We start from the raw sequence: 14,544 nt of genomic DNA on the forward strand, positions 1-14,544 counted from the left end.
ACATGAATCCAAGGACCCGGTTGAGGCTGTACTCATGTGTGCGGAAGTTAGTTATAATTTTCTGCTCGGCGATTCTGCGTTGTCGCACGTCCTGAAGGCTGCCTTGGAGAATGCTTACCCGAAGATCAGAGGCTGAATGCCCTTGACTGCAGAAGTGTTCCCCGACTGGAAGAGAACATTCCTGCCTCGCAATTATTGCGTGATCTGGAAAGACTTAATTACCAGCAAATACTCGCATTCAAAGTATCGTCTTGCATCTTTGACTTTGTCTATATATATGTTTCTGGAACCTACCTCTTCGTTCACCTGAGGAAGGAGCAGTGCTCCGAAAGCTAGTGATTTGAAACAAACCTGTTGGACTTCAACCTGGTGTTGTAAGACCTTTTACTGTGATCACCCCAGTCCAACGCCGGCATCTCCACATTAAGAATATTCAATCAACGGCGACCCAGCATCTACTCAGTTACCAAAATAACTGGCAGCACTCAGAATATTTACTCAGAATTGTTGCACCTCAGAGGGAATCTTTCAGGCAAGGTGCTGGGAAAAGTCAGATTGGATTAAAGGATGCCAACTAGAAAGGCTCATTTACAGGTCCCCCACTGTTTTATGGTATCCCCTCGGAGGTTTGTGAGTGGCGGCGGGGGATGGGGGGAGTGGGTGGGGGGGGGGGGGGGTGACGGGGTATGAGCATACCTGACAGCACAATGGTCTTTTCTGTCCATGAATCATCCATGCTCATATGTTGCTACCAGCAACAAGCGAGGCAATGGGTACCGTGTCTCAATTTCCTGTGTACATGATGCTCTGGCATGTGAAATAGTTTGTGTTTGGAGTGGAGTTCTGCGTACATCACAAAAATAATTTACAAAGCACTTTTTAAATATATCTATATATATATATTTATTTATGTGTGTGTGTGTGTGACAGAGAGAGTGAGTGTACTGTTCTATGTGTCAAGCAATGGAATAAAGGATTCAACTCCATCTGGCACCACGCTATCTGATCTGAGAGATAACATCCCTCCTGTAATTAAGTTGCAAGATTAGGCATGGCTCCTTCCAGTTATGCTCTTCCTCTGCGCAAACCAAGTGGTTGTTTCATATTCCGGGTACAAACAGAACATTTATTATGTTTGCAGAAATATCACTGAGGTCAGGTCATAGGATTAGACCTAAGATTTTCATCAAATGGAATTAAATAAAAGCAGTGAAAAATTACCATTATGCAGGAAGCGACGACTGTAAACCCTGGAGCTGTTGTTTTTCGCTGATGGCAGGGGGCAGGGATATAGTTGCGGCAATCTTCCCGAGCCTAGATTCCAACCAATATACATAACTAATATATCACCGTACTTTAGCTCTGGGTCAGCACAACACTCAACCTTCCTTGAATACTGTTGACTTGAGCTCGTGACTGCTTGCCGCACAGGCACATTTTGTCTGTGTTCAATCAAATATGGATAGGTTGAATCTCGGCCTTTGCTGAGATTACAACAGAGTAATAGGGGCAATTAAACTTGGCTTTAGAAATCTTCAGCAAAAATGGGGATAATGTTGAGATCCCTGTACCTCATCACAAGTGTGTGAGCACTTGCCAGGTAACACCATTAGCTTGGCTGTGAAGTTTCATGTGGTTACATAGGAACAGGAGTGGGCCATTCAGCCCCTCAAACCTGTGCTGCCATTCAGATAGATCATGGATGATCTGAATCTGAACTCCACTTAACTACCTTGGACCCATAGCTCCTTACCTAACAAAAATCTATCAATCTCAATGCCGAAATATTCTATTGACCCCCCCCCCCCCCCCCCCCCCCCCCCTCCACCACCACCACCACCACCACCCTCCCCGGCCTCAATAACTTCTGGCGGAGACAGTTACAGATTTCCATGACCTCTTGTCAGAACAAATGTTTCCTGGCATCACATGTGAACCGCATAGCTCCAACTTTAAGGTCAAGGCCCTTTGTTCTGGATTCTTCCATCACAGAAAATTGTTCTCTTTTTACAATATCAAATCCATCTCAAACACTTCTGTCAGATTCCTGCTTCATCTTCTAAGGCCAAGGAATGCAAGCTTCACCTGTGCAATGTGTCCTCCGAATTTAACCCTTTCAACCCTGATGGTAAAATAGCCCTGTCCAAACACTTGGGGTGAAGAATGGCTTTGAATTCTAAAATTCTCACTTCTGTTTACAAATTCGCCCAAGGTTTCACCCCATCCCGATCTCTGTAATTCTGGATCACCCCCAACACTGGCCTCTTGCACATTCCCGATTTTAATCGCTGCATGATTGGCAGCGTGACTTCAGTTCCTTCGATCCTAAGTTCTGGAATCCCCTGCCTGGAACTTTCTGCCTCTTTAGATCTCACTCAAGGACCCTCGTTGAAACCTCCCCCTTTAACTAAGCCCTCGGTAACCTGACCTAATATCTCCTCATGTGGTTCAGGGTCAAATTATTGTTCAATAACACTCCTGTGCATCCAGACACTAGATTCCTTGGCATTTTATACTATGTTGAAGGGGCTATGTAATACAAGTTGGTGTCGGTGCTGTATCGAGAGTTGTCAGGAACTATCACCCAGTCTGAGTCAGCACTGAATTGGTGAGGAAGTGGGAGAAACAGCACCAGGGGTCAAATAGAAAATAAAACAATGAATGGCTGCTTATCTTTCATGCAGAACATATAATGGTAATTTTTTTTCTCTGCTGTCTTCATATAGAGTTTACAAAATTCTTATTTCTATTCCCCTGAGCTGACCTAGAGTTAGGAGGAAACAATAGGTTATATCCCTGTCCCGTCAAGGTGAACAGAAGTGTAAACCAGTCATTTGTCATGTGCCATGTACTTTGAGCATTACGTTTGGCCATTTAGTCTGCAGAGTCTGGAGCTAACTCATAGCACAGACAGCGAGTCCCAGCTGTTAGTATCATTAATCTGCTGCTGTAACTGTAGTAATGAGGAGAGTCTGTGTTGTCATCAGATGAAATACTCCTTCTTGCCTTCACTGACTGAGTCCCGGTAATTGGCATGGTTCTTCAGTGCCGGGTCGGTATTCTCAGCGTACTCTATCCCCTTTGTTTCGTTGGTACGGTACGTGCCTTTGTGTCTGTACAACAACCGTCCCATCACAGCAAGGACACAGAGGACAACAAAGATCACCAGGGCTATCACACCTGTAGATTTCACAGAGAGGGAGTGTTAGTAAAGAGGTGCCAGATACTTACACAACAGAAACTGTATGTTCAGAGGACTGTACCAACAATGACCTGCATTTAGACAACATCATTAACATGATAAACATCCCAAGGCACTTGACAAGAGTTTGGAATGGAGCCATATAAGGAGATATTGGGGCTGGTGACCAACTCTTTATGCAAAGAACATGGTGAGGGCGTGCCGCCGCGGAACACGCGGCTGTTGGACTGGAGAATCCCATCCGAGGTTTTCAGGAGTGTCTTAAAGGAGGAAACAGAGATAAGATAATGAAAAGGAGAGGAGTTTAGAAAGGAAATTCAAGAGCTTAGGGTCAAGGTAACTAAATTTCTATATTCCAACAGAGGGGTGCACAAGGTTTGAATTGGAGGAACACCAAGTTCTTGAAAGGATGTTGGGAACTGCTAGTGGGGTGAGCATGGTAGCATAGTGGTTAGCACAGTTGCTTCACAGCTCCAGGCACCCAGGTTAGATTCCCGGCTTGGGTCACAGTCTGTGCGGAGTCTGCACATTCTCCACGTGTCTGCGTGGGTTTCCTCCGGGTGCTCCGGTTTTCTCCAACAGTTCAAAAATGTGCACGTTAGGTGGATTGGCCATGTTGAATTGCCCTTAGTGTCCAAAAAGATTGGGTTTGGTTGGGTTACTGGAATGGTAGGGGTGTGGGCTTAGGTAAGGTGCTCTTTCCAGGGCCGGTGCAGACTTGATGGGCAGATTAGCCTCCTTCTGCAGTGCAAATTCTATGAAGCGGTTCCCGAGACAGAGGGAGGGCCAAACTGTGCAGGAGATTGAATAAACGAGATTTTTTATAAAAGTTGAGTTGTTGCCGGACTAGAAATCAATGTAGGCCAACAGACATAGGGATGATGGATGAGTGGGGCTTGTGTGAGCCAGGATATAGGCAACTGCATTTTAGATAAATCAGCACAGAGATACAATGCACACAGATGTCTGATGTGAAAAATAACATGAGGAGGAAAAATGTCCAGGGGTGAAGGCCCCTCTCACAGTGTATAGGTTAAAATAATATTTACAGGAAATCTGTTTAATGTTATTCGAAAACTGCCAATTCTACTATCTTCATGGAAAGCCTGGTGTGTGTCCTCCCTCCCATAGGTTTAAGGAATGGTTCAATGGAAAAGAAGCCAACAGTTGCAGATCAGCCCGAGAACTAAACTGAACCATACTAACATGGGAATAGTGAGGTGAAAGTAGACCAATGTTCATTGATTTCACCTTCTTGGTAGTCACACAATGAAGCAAGAATGGAGATGGTGACCAAACATCAATCAATCCCTTTCAATTAGCCCACAACCACCCAGACACTGGCATCACTGGTTGGCAAATTACTGGAGCTGTGAAGCAACTGTGCTAACCACTATGCTACCGTGCCGCCCATGGCAGATGGTGAAATTCGAATTATTTTAAAAAATAAATTTAGAGTATCCAATTTTTTTCATCCCAATTAAGGAGAAATTTAGCGTGGCCAATCCACCTACCCTGCACATCTTTGGGTTGTGGGGGTGAAACCCACGCAGATACAGGGAGATTGTGCCAACTCCACACGGACAGTGACCTCGGGGGCCGGGATCGAACCTGGGTCCTCAGCACCATAGGCAGCAGTGCTAATCACTGTGACACAGCCCCATCCCTGAATTCAATAAAAATTCAGAATTAAAAGTCTAATGATGACCATCAAACCATTGCCTATGTCGTAAAAACCCATCCGGTTCACCTTTAGGGAAGGTAATCTACCGTCCTTACCTGGTCTGGCCTACTCGTGACTCCAGACTCACAGCAATGTGGTTGACTCTTAAATGGCCCGGCAAGCCATTCAGTCCAAGGTACTGAGGCATCTAGGGATGGGCAGTAAATGCTGACTCTGCCAGTGACAGACACATTCAAAGTAAGAATAAAGGAAAATGGCCACTGAAGTGCCTTATCCCATCCTTGCTAATATTGTTCCTGCAGCGGGAAAGGCTTAGGCTAAGCAGGTGGCCTGACAGTTTTTATTGGGTGAGCTAATGTTGGGATATGCCCTTGGGTGTGCCCCCTTTGCCCATCAGAGGTAAATTCCTTTCATTCTGTCAAGATCATATCCCCCCCTCCCCTTTAACCCTCGGCCACAGTCTCTCAAATGCAACCCCCCCCCCCCCCCCACCTTCCTCTGCCCATCAACTGAGCCCCCAAACCCCAAACGGGGCCTGCCAGCCAGGTCCCACTGATAACCTGCACTGAGCTGAGGTCTGGACTCAATAACACATCACGGGCGAGATTCTCCGCACTCCCGACGGTGCGGAGAATAGCGTGGCTTGTAAAATTTTACGGCCACGCTGTTCCGACGCCCTCCCGCTATTCTCCCCCCCCCCCACGCCCGACTCCCGATACGAATCGCTGCCGCCGTTTTTTTACGGCCGGCAGCGATTCTCAGCTGATCGATGGGCCGAGTTCCCAGCCCTTTACGGCTGTTTTTACGAATGGAAAACACACCTGGTCTGGCCGTTCGTAAAAACGGCCGTAAACTCTCGATTTTTAAAACCATGGCACCGATTGGCACGGCAGTACCATGGCCGTGCCAAGGGTGCTATGGGCCCGCGATCGGTGGGCACCGATCGCGGGCAGCGGGCCGGCTGCCCGCGCACTCTTTGTCCTTCCGCCGCCCCGCAGTATCCATTCGCGGGGCGGCAGAGGGGCGTCCCGGCCCGCGCATGCGTGGGTTTCGCGCAAATGCGCGATGACGTCATCCGCGCATGCGCGGGTTGGAGTCTTCCAATCCGCGCATGCGCGGCTGACGTCATATGACGCGTCAGCCGGCGCTAACTCTGGCAAGCGGGCTTAACGAAATTCGTTAAGCCCGCGATGCCGGAGTTTACGCCGTCGGGGTGCTAGCCCCGACCGGGGACCAGAATCGGTTCCCGGTCGGGAAGGGGGGGGCTGGCGTCAAACCCGCCCGGATTTGACGCCAGCCTTACGATTTCTCCCCATATGGGAGAATCGCGCCCCACCTTTGTGGACTGCCCGTGGCCCCAGCACTGGCTCCACTCAAAGATGGCAACGCTGGAACTACAGAGCTGCCGGTCAGTTCGATTGGCCAGGACCTCTCTAAGGCAGGAATGAGAAGCGTAAGTCCCACCCTCACTTAATTAATGCCTCTCCGAGCGCAAAGCTGGGCAGCCAGCCTTTTCATGGGCAGCCTCCTGACCAACCTTCTAGTCGGGGGGAGGGTTGCTACAGGGCATCGCCGCAAAAGCATCCCTCCGATGTCAACTGTGTGACGTATGTTTAGCCGAGGAGTTGTCAACTCTGTCTTCCACCCATTGCTGTCTCTTTCTTTCACTCTCTGATGGAACAGACCTCGGCAACTGCGGGACCGGAGATTGAGGAACCCAGCAGAACCAAATATGATTTTACCTCCAATGACTGCTGAGTCACTCCTTATTGCATTTGTTCGCAGCTTGCCCTCCTCAATTGCCCCAGGGTGATCTGCAAAGCAAAGCAATGTTTCAATAACAGCAAGAAAGAATTGGAAATCTAACACAGAGAATAAGTCTCCACTTCAAACCTTCTAACGTGGTCATATTAGATTTTGTTGGTCAGGCCCAACTCTGGAGCACTGCATTCGTCCCTGGGCACGAAACCTCGGAAATTAAATATGGGGCACAAGCAAACGGAAAAGTTTCTAAGTGTGGTAGCGAGTGGGAATTGCCGGAAGTTTCCCGATAGCTGACCCGGTGAGGCCGTCTCCAATATCTAACGCTAAATAGGGCATGGACTTTACGCCAGAAAAGACTATCCCGCCAGCTGATTCTCCGGGACCGCGCACAGAAGCTCCCTGATGACGAGGGGGAGCAGCTCTTAAGCAGATCTGCAGAGCAAACCCCAGACAACACACAGCCATGCCACCGGGCAGACCAGCTCCACGATTCGGAGATGCCAACCTGGCCAGACTGATGGAGGCGGTGTATTCCAGACGGGATACCCTGTTCCCCCGAGGGGGTCAGAGGATCAGCCACAGGTCAGCCAGTGCCGCCTGTGAGGTAGTCGCTGTGGCCGTCAGCTCGGGAAATGCCGCCAGGAGGACTACAGTGCCGCAAAAAGCTCAACGACGTCCACCGGGCTGCATGAATGAGTTGGCATCGACCCCACCGGTCCCGTCTGCCGCCCCCGGAGGTCCCCCCGAAGATCCTGCAATTGGGGCCTCTCCCCCCAGCACAATGCCGCACCCGTGCCCCCAGCACACAGTGATGCCCACATCTGTCTCCTGCCATGCCCCCCACCTCCACCCCCCCCCCCCCCCAACTCCCCCCGCTTCGGCCGAAGTATGCAGCGTTTGGCTCACGATGCCCCCTTGTGTCCCCGCATGAGAAGGTAGCCCACAACAGACGGGGGAGCTGATCCCAGTCGGTGCCCCTAGGGCTCTTGGGTTCACCTTAGGACGGAGACGCCCCTGTATCATCTGACTCTGCCAGACCTTGCGTCACCCCATTGTCTGCACCATGGTGTCAATACCCGCAGCGATGCCCCTCTGTGAACGGCAATCCACTCTAATAAACAAATTGAACAGCCTTCAGCTGTGCAGCCAGCGGCTACCACGGTCAGAGGGGGTTCAAGTGACCATATTACCATGGACAGACTTTGTCCTGCTGGTGTTTGATGAGACAGACAGGCAGAAGCTGAAGTTGTCCCTGTTGTGGATATAATTGATTGAAGGGGGGTGGCATGCACTGGACCACTTGCCCCCCCCCAGCCCTGGGACGACTCCCCACCGATGGCGGCCCACCGCCCCGACCAGTCCCGCTCCCCAAACCCCTCCCCCCGAGCACTGAGGCAGCAACCCCGGTCCCCCAGTCTAGTTTCCCAAATCCGAAGATGGCTACTCATCTCCTCCGATCCCCACAGCAGTCATTGCGCTAGCTCCACGTTTTTAAATAGGATACTAAATCGCACCCGTGTGACTGCTCGCTGGGGAGCCGGTTAGATCACCTGTGGCCATTCGATAGGGGGTCCTTCCCGTTAATAGAATGGAGATTGGCCTTAATTGGTAATGATTGGTTTCTAATCACGCCGTGACGGGATCCAGATCTTGCCAGCGGGAGCGGCCGGGTTAGATCTGAAACCGATCGGCACATGCGTGGTTCCCATTTCTGTCATCTCTCACCATCTAACCGGCTCATGTGGATTCGCGCCCAGCGAGACACGGCCTTCAATTCGCACCCACTAGCTTCCAAAGGGGGTCATATACCAGGTTCACTGGAATGATAGCAGAGTTAAAAGAAGTTAAAGTTTGAGGACAGGTTGCTGAAACTCTCCAAAGCTCCTTCAATAGCATCTTCCGAACTTGCGACCTCTAACAGCTGGAAGGGTGAGCGCAGCAGACGTTTGGGAACAACACTGCTTGCACGTTTCCCTCCAAGTCACACAGCATCTTAACCTGGAGCTAATTCACCTTTCCTTCAGTGTCGTTGGGTCAAATGCTTGAACTCCATGCCTAACAGTGCTGCAGGTGTACCTGCCTTTGATGGACTGCAGCGCTTCATGAAGGCGGCTCATCACCATCACATTAAACACAATTAAGGATGCACAACAAATGCCCGAATTGCCAGTGTATAAAAACAAATATAAACAGAAAATGCTAGAGAAACTCAGAAGGTCCAGCAGCATCTGTGAAGAGAAAGAGAGTTAATGGGTGTGATTTAGCGGAAATGAAACAGAGTCCCGTGCGTTTAGCCAGGTGTTTCCTGGCGCTGGCAATGCCAAGAACGACCCCGCTATTAAATGGGACTCTGCTCCATTTTTGGGCCTCGCCAAGGCCGTACTTAGTCGTGTTTCCTGCACGGTAGCACTGAGTTGTTTCACAGCACCTGGGACCTGGTTCGATTCCCAGCTTGGGTCACTGTCTGTGCGGGGTCTGCACGTTCTCCCTGTGTCTGCGTGGGTTTCCTCCGGGTGCTCCGGTTTCCTCCACACAAGTCCTGAAAGACTTGCTTGTTAGGTGAATTGGACATTCTGATTTCTCCCTCACTGTACCCGAACAAGCGCCGGAAGGTGGCGACTAGGGGATTTTCGCAGTAACCTCATTGCAGTGTTAATGTAAGCCTACTTGTGACACTAATAAAGATTATTATTATTAAGAGCTCCCCTCGTCAGTGTAGGAAGAGATTGAGGGCACCCAGATGTCTAGACCCCCCACCACAGCCTCTGGACTCCCCCAACTCACCAATAAGTTGGACATTGTTACGGCACCTGGGGGGACGTCTCCCAGGTTGAGACCCCTGGGTGTTCAGGGATGGGGCAGGGTGGCATTGCCAAGTGTCAGGACCTAAGGGGGATCATGGTCATGAAAGGACAGGTAAGGGGGTGTGTGGTATAAAGGGACCTTTGGAAGGTTGGGGGTGAAGTGTGGGGATCCTGGACTGGGGTGGGTGGGGGGGGTGGGGCTGAAAGGGGGCGTGATAAAGCCTGAAGGGGGGCCCTCAGTGACCCCATAGCGGGGCATCCTCACTTGGGAGTGTGTAGGTTAATGCCCATCTGTGTGGGGTGATATTGCCCGTGGGAACCTCGTGATCGGGGAACCCTTTCAAAATGGTTTCTTGATCTCTGAGAAGCCAGTCTGACTAACCAGTTCAGCTCTCCAGTGATGGAAGAAATTCCAAGCGTGGGCTTGACCGGAGAAAAACTCCCCAAGGCCCGAAAAAGTGTGCTTGGATAGCAATGGGGCACTTGCTGAGAGAGCTGGGGAGAAACCCCCGGCCAAACCTGACTAAAATGTACCATTAGATCGCACCCACCATATTTGCCCAAATCGATGATGTTGCCATGGGATCCCCTCTTGGCCCAGTTCTCGGAAACGTCATTGTTGGGCTCAGTAAGAAACATATCTTGGATGAAATGAACCACCTAGCCTTGCATATTTCCAACATTTGGATTGTTTGCCAAATTTTAATCGGCAGCTGCATGCAATTATTTCCTTGCTTGTCTTAATGGGCTCTATCTTGAGCTCAAAGGCATCTTTGAAATGCAGCGGTCAAATCAACTTCCTTTCCCTGATGTACCAGTTGAGAAATCTGCCAGAGGCTGCCACAAGTCCACCTTCATTGGTCAATACACACATTGGGATTCTTACAGTTTCACACGTTAATAATTGGTCTCCTCAAAAACCTCATAAATTAGCTCCAATCACCATGCAAGCTTGATGCTGAAAGAAGGTGTATTAAACAAATCTGCCATCCTTACCTGGTCTGGCCTACCTGTGACTCCAAGCCCACAGCAATGTGGTTGACTCTCAAATGCCCTCTGAAATGAAGGGCAGGTAGGGATGGGCAATAAATGCTGGCCCAGCCAACGATGCCCACATCCCATGAACAAATAAAACAAAAGACATTCTGCAGGGTACTGGCTATCCTGACCAGATACGTAAGGTACCTCAGAAATGTGAGCAACAGGTGAAGCTAGCTGTTTGATACTGCTACTCTGCAGCCACAACTTGAGGGCCATTCATCCCTAACAGGATGCTGCCATCAAGTCAATAAAACATTCTTCCCATCACACAAATGAGCGATATGAAGCTCAGTGCTAGTATGATGCTAGGTATATAGGCCACCCATCCCAAATACTGGTCGATGGTATCAAACAGCATGTCCCAGCCACTATTCGCAAAGGGCTTAGCACAGACCATACCCCACTAGCCCATGATTGCAACACTCCAACACACAGTGTACAACATTAGAAGTGATTCTGCAATTGGACAACATTTACAAAATAATCACCAGTGTGCTAAAAATTAAGTTGACAAGCGATTTAAGATTATCAGCTAGTGCGTGGCACATTTGCGTGTATAGAAAGCTACATATATTAATACACAGGGCCCTGTTCACTGCAGACAGAAAGAATATGCACACATTGCACCTGTTTTAGCTAAAAAAAATTAATGACAGCCAATGGTTTAGCACTGCTGCTACACAACGCAAGGGTCCCAGGTTCGATTCTGATCTTGGGTGACCGTCTGTGTGGAGTTTGCACGTTCTCCCCGTGTCTGCATAGGTTTCCTCCGGGTGCTCCGGTTTCTTCCCAGAGTCCAAAGATATGCAGGTTAGGTGGATTGGCCATGCTAAATTGCCCCTTAGCATCCAAAAGGTTAGGTGTGGGTCAGTGTAGACCCAATGGGCTGAATGGCCTCCTTCTGCACTATAGGGATTCTATGATTCTATGATTCGCTGGTTCATTCCTCAATGCAATGTCTTGACCAATAAGAGTCAAGCTGCCTAGTTCATATTTCAAACTATGTTTGGCAGTTACTCAGTCACCATCAACTGGTGCATTCTTCATTGCACACCTCTACCAATTGGACACCACTTGCCAACCATCAGCTCTTTCTTCTCACACAGTATAAATTTGCTGTTTTCCCTCACATTGGGACTCTTGCGAATGGTCCTGGTGAGGGCAAGATGAAACGTTTCGACAAAAGGGGTGATTCACCCCCGCGTTGTACCTGATGTACATTCTGCTATCCCAGGAGAATAGCGGGGGGAGCCTCCAAACAGGTTTTGTGCCAGGTGCCAAAGCGAACGCGGTGCTCCAGCCCGTGGTACCTGATGCCAACAAATGAACATTTCAATATCCTCAGAGCATTTCAAGCCCAAAGCTTCCAGCTCCTGGGATTCTCCATCCCTCAGTCAATATCACAAAAAAAGAGGGGTGCGATGTTCCGGCCACGTTCGTCCGACGCCCATCCCGCTGCTTCCAGTGAATAGTGGGAGAGACCAAAAATGAGAATCGCACGAGGCGCTGAACTGATTGTGATGCTCCCGACCTGCGGCACCCAATGCAATCTTAGAAGCACGGTAGCATTGTGGATAGCACAATTGCTTCACAGCTCCAGGGTCCCAGGTTCGATTCAGGCTTGGGTCACTGTCTGCGCGGAGTCTGCACATCCTCCCCGTGTGTGCGTGGGTTTCCTCCGGGTGCTCCGGTTTCCTCCCACAGTCCAAAGATGTGCAGGTTAGGTGGATTGGCCATGATAAATTGCCCTTAGTGTCCAAAATTGCCCTTAGTGTTGGGTGGGGTTACTGGGTTATGGGGATAGGGTGGAGGTGTTGACCTTGGGTAGGGTGCTCTTTCCAAGAGCTGGTGCAGACTCGATGGGCCGAACGGCCTCCTTCTGCACTGTAAATTCTATGAAAGTAATTTAAATATGCGTAACCAGTTCGAGGCCAGCGTCGCCCAGCTCCCGGGATTCACCGGCACAAGCGGCCCAGCGGGTGACCAGAGCCAATTCATACTGGTTTCCAAAAACATGTGGGGAGGGGTGAAGGGAGGGAAGGGCTGAAAGTGGGACGCTGAAGGGGGGTGGCCTTAAAGATGGGGGAGCCCTTAGTGACCCTATTGCGGGGTCTGCTCACTTTGGGGAGGGAGGTTGGTGGTGATGCCCGATTCCGATGAGGATGGATAGGGGTCGGGCCGAGTCATTTAGTGATGGGGAGAGGTTGCTCCTCCAGGATTGAACGTTGGGGGTGTTGCCCATGTCTGCAGGGAAAGGGGTGGTGATATCTGTGGGTGGGGGCGCGAGGGACCTTCAACTTAACTTTGAGGTCTGGGCCCACTCTTAAAATCTCTGAGGAGCAAGCCTTGCTAGTTCTCCACATAGAAAAAATGTTGTGGTCGCCATCTAATGGAAAAGTTTCTAAGTGTCATTTCAGGCGGGCTTGGATGGGAGTTTCCCCCTGGCTCTGTCCGTTTGTTCCCCACCCCTCTCTAAACACACTTCTTTCACTTTTTTGGAGACTGGGGTGTTTCCCCGGGCTAACCCACACTTGAATTATTTTCATCACTGAGGAACTGAACTCACTGCCCAGACCAGCTTCTCTGTGATCGGGCCACCATTTTGAAAGGGTGCCCCGAACTCGAAGTGATCTTGAGGGTCCCCCACACCCCTCACCCACGCGCAATGGTAACCCCACATGCATGGGCATGCCCTCACACTCCTCCAAATGATGACACCCCGCTATTGGGTTGCCGAGAGCTGCCCTTTTCAGGCCTTCCCACGCCCTCTTTGGGCCCCATCTTCCAGGACCCCCACCCTTCAATCCCCCAACCTTCCAGACATCCCTTCATACCCGCCCTTCACCACCCCATTCTTCATTCCTCCTTTCATGGACATGGCCCCCCTAAGGCCCTGGCCGCTGGCAGTGCTCCTGCCAACCTTGTAGTGTCATCCAGGCACCTTGGAAGTGTCAGAGTGGCAGCACCAAGGCACCAGCCTGGCAGTGCTGAGATGCCCAGGTGCCAGGAGAAGAGCCAGAGTGCCTCCATTGAAATAGGAGACCCCCCCAGTTGCTGCTTCACCTGGTCCATGTTGGGTTCTCCCTGGGGAGTTGGTAGATGCTGGGAGCATCAGCATGCTTAAGTGGGAACCCACTTCGGTGTACGAATCTGGGTCCTGTCCATTGTGAACAGGATCCTGATCACGACGTCTCACAAGATCTGGTTACATCTCCAAAGCCTACTGCCTGTCGAGAACCCTGGGAGAGGCCTTTCCTTGCATTTATCAACTGCATTGCACCACCGATTTGGCGGGACACACAGTCGATTGCGCACCAAGTGTGGGATTTTTCAGTGAGAATCTCCCCAAGCATGGGTTAATTCGTGCATACACCCTCCGGAAATCAGCCCGTGTTTCCCACACAAAATGACATTGTCATTTTTGGGGAGAATTTTACTCAAGATCATAGGGCAGCATGGTGACACAGTGGTTAGCACTGCTGCTTCACAGTGCCAGGGACCCGGGTTCAATTCTGGCCTTGGTGACTGTCTGTGTGGAGCTTGCACTTACTCGCCATGTCTGCATAGGTTTCCTCCGGGTGCTCTGGTTTCCTCCCACAGTCCAATTATGTGCAGATTTGGTGATTTGGCTGTGCAAAATTGTCCCTTAGTGTCCAAACATTTAGGTGCGGTTACGAGGATAAGATCGGAGCATGGGCCTAGGTAAGGTGGTCTTTCCAAGGGTCAGTGCAGACTCGGTGGGCCAAATGGCCTCCTGCATGGTAGGGATTGTAAGATCATCAGGTCACTATCACATTGCTGTTGGAGTTTTTTGGTATGAAATGAATGAAAATGAAAATGGCTTATTGTCACGAGTAGGCTTCAATGAAGTTACTGTGAAAAGCCTCTAGTCGCCACATTCCGGCGCGGCTGGTACAGGAATCGAACCGTGCTGCTGGCCTGCTTGGTCTGCTTTAAAAGCCAGCGATTTAGCTGAGTGAGCTAAACCAGCTCCTGGTATGCAACTTGGTTGTCATGCTTCCCACATTACAGCAATAATAAGACTTCAT

General features: G+C 50.2%; 1 protein-coding gene across 1 annotated transcript in view; it reads right to left on the reverse strand.

Moving 5' to 3' along the window:
* Positions 1-1,849: 1,849 nt before the first annotated feature.
* Positions 1,850-14,544, reverse strand: part of LOC119962143 (contactin-associated protein-like 5) — a 1,043,235-nt gene continuing 1,030,540 nt past the window's right edge. Inside the window, exons 23-24 of the mRNA XM_038790068.1 lie at positions 6,629-6,700; positions 1,850-3,180 (exon numbers count right to left, since the gene is read on the reverse strand). Coding sequence (XP_038645996.1) covers positions 2,984-3,180; positions 6,629-6,700 — 269 coding nt within the window. The 3' untranslated portion in view covers positions 1,850-2,983. The remainder of the gene's footprint in view (positions 3,181-6,628; positions 6,701-14,544) is intronic.

This window comes from Scyliorhinus canicula, chromosome 2 (assembly GCF_902713615.1).
Source record: "Scyliorhinus canicula chromosome 2, sScyCan1.1, whole genome shotgun sequence".
In the NCBI taxonomy this organism is placed as follows: domain Eukaryota; kingdom Metazoa; phylum Chordata; class Chondrichthyes; order Carcharhiniformes; family Scyliorhinidae; genus Scyliorhinus; species Scyliorhinus canicula.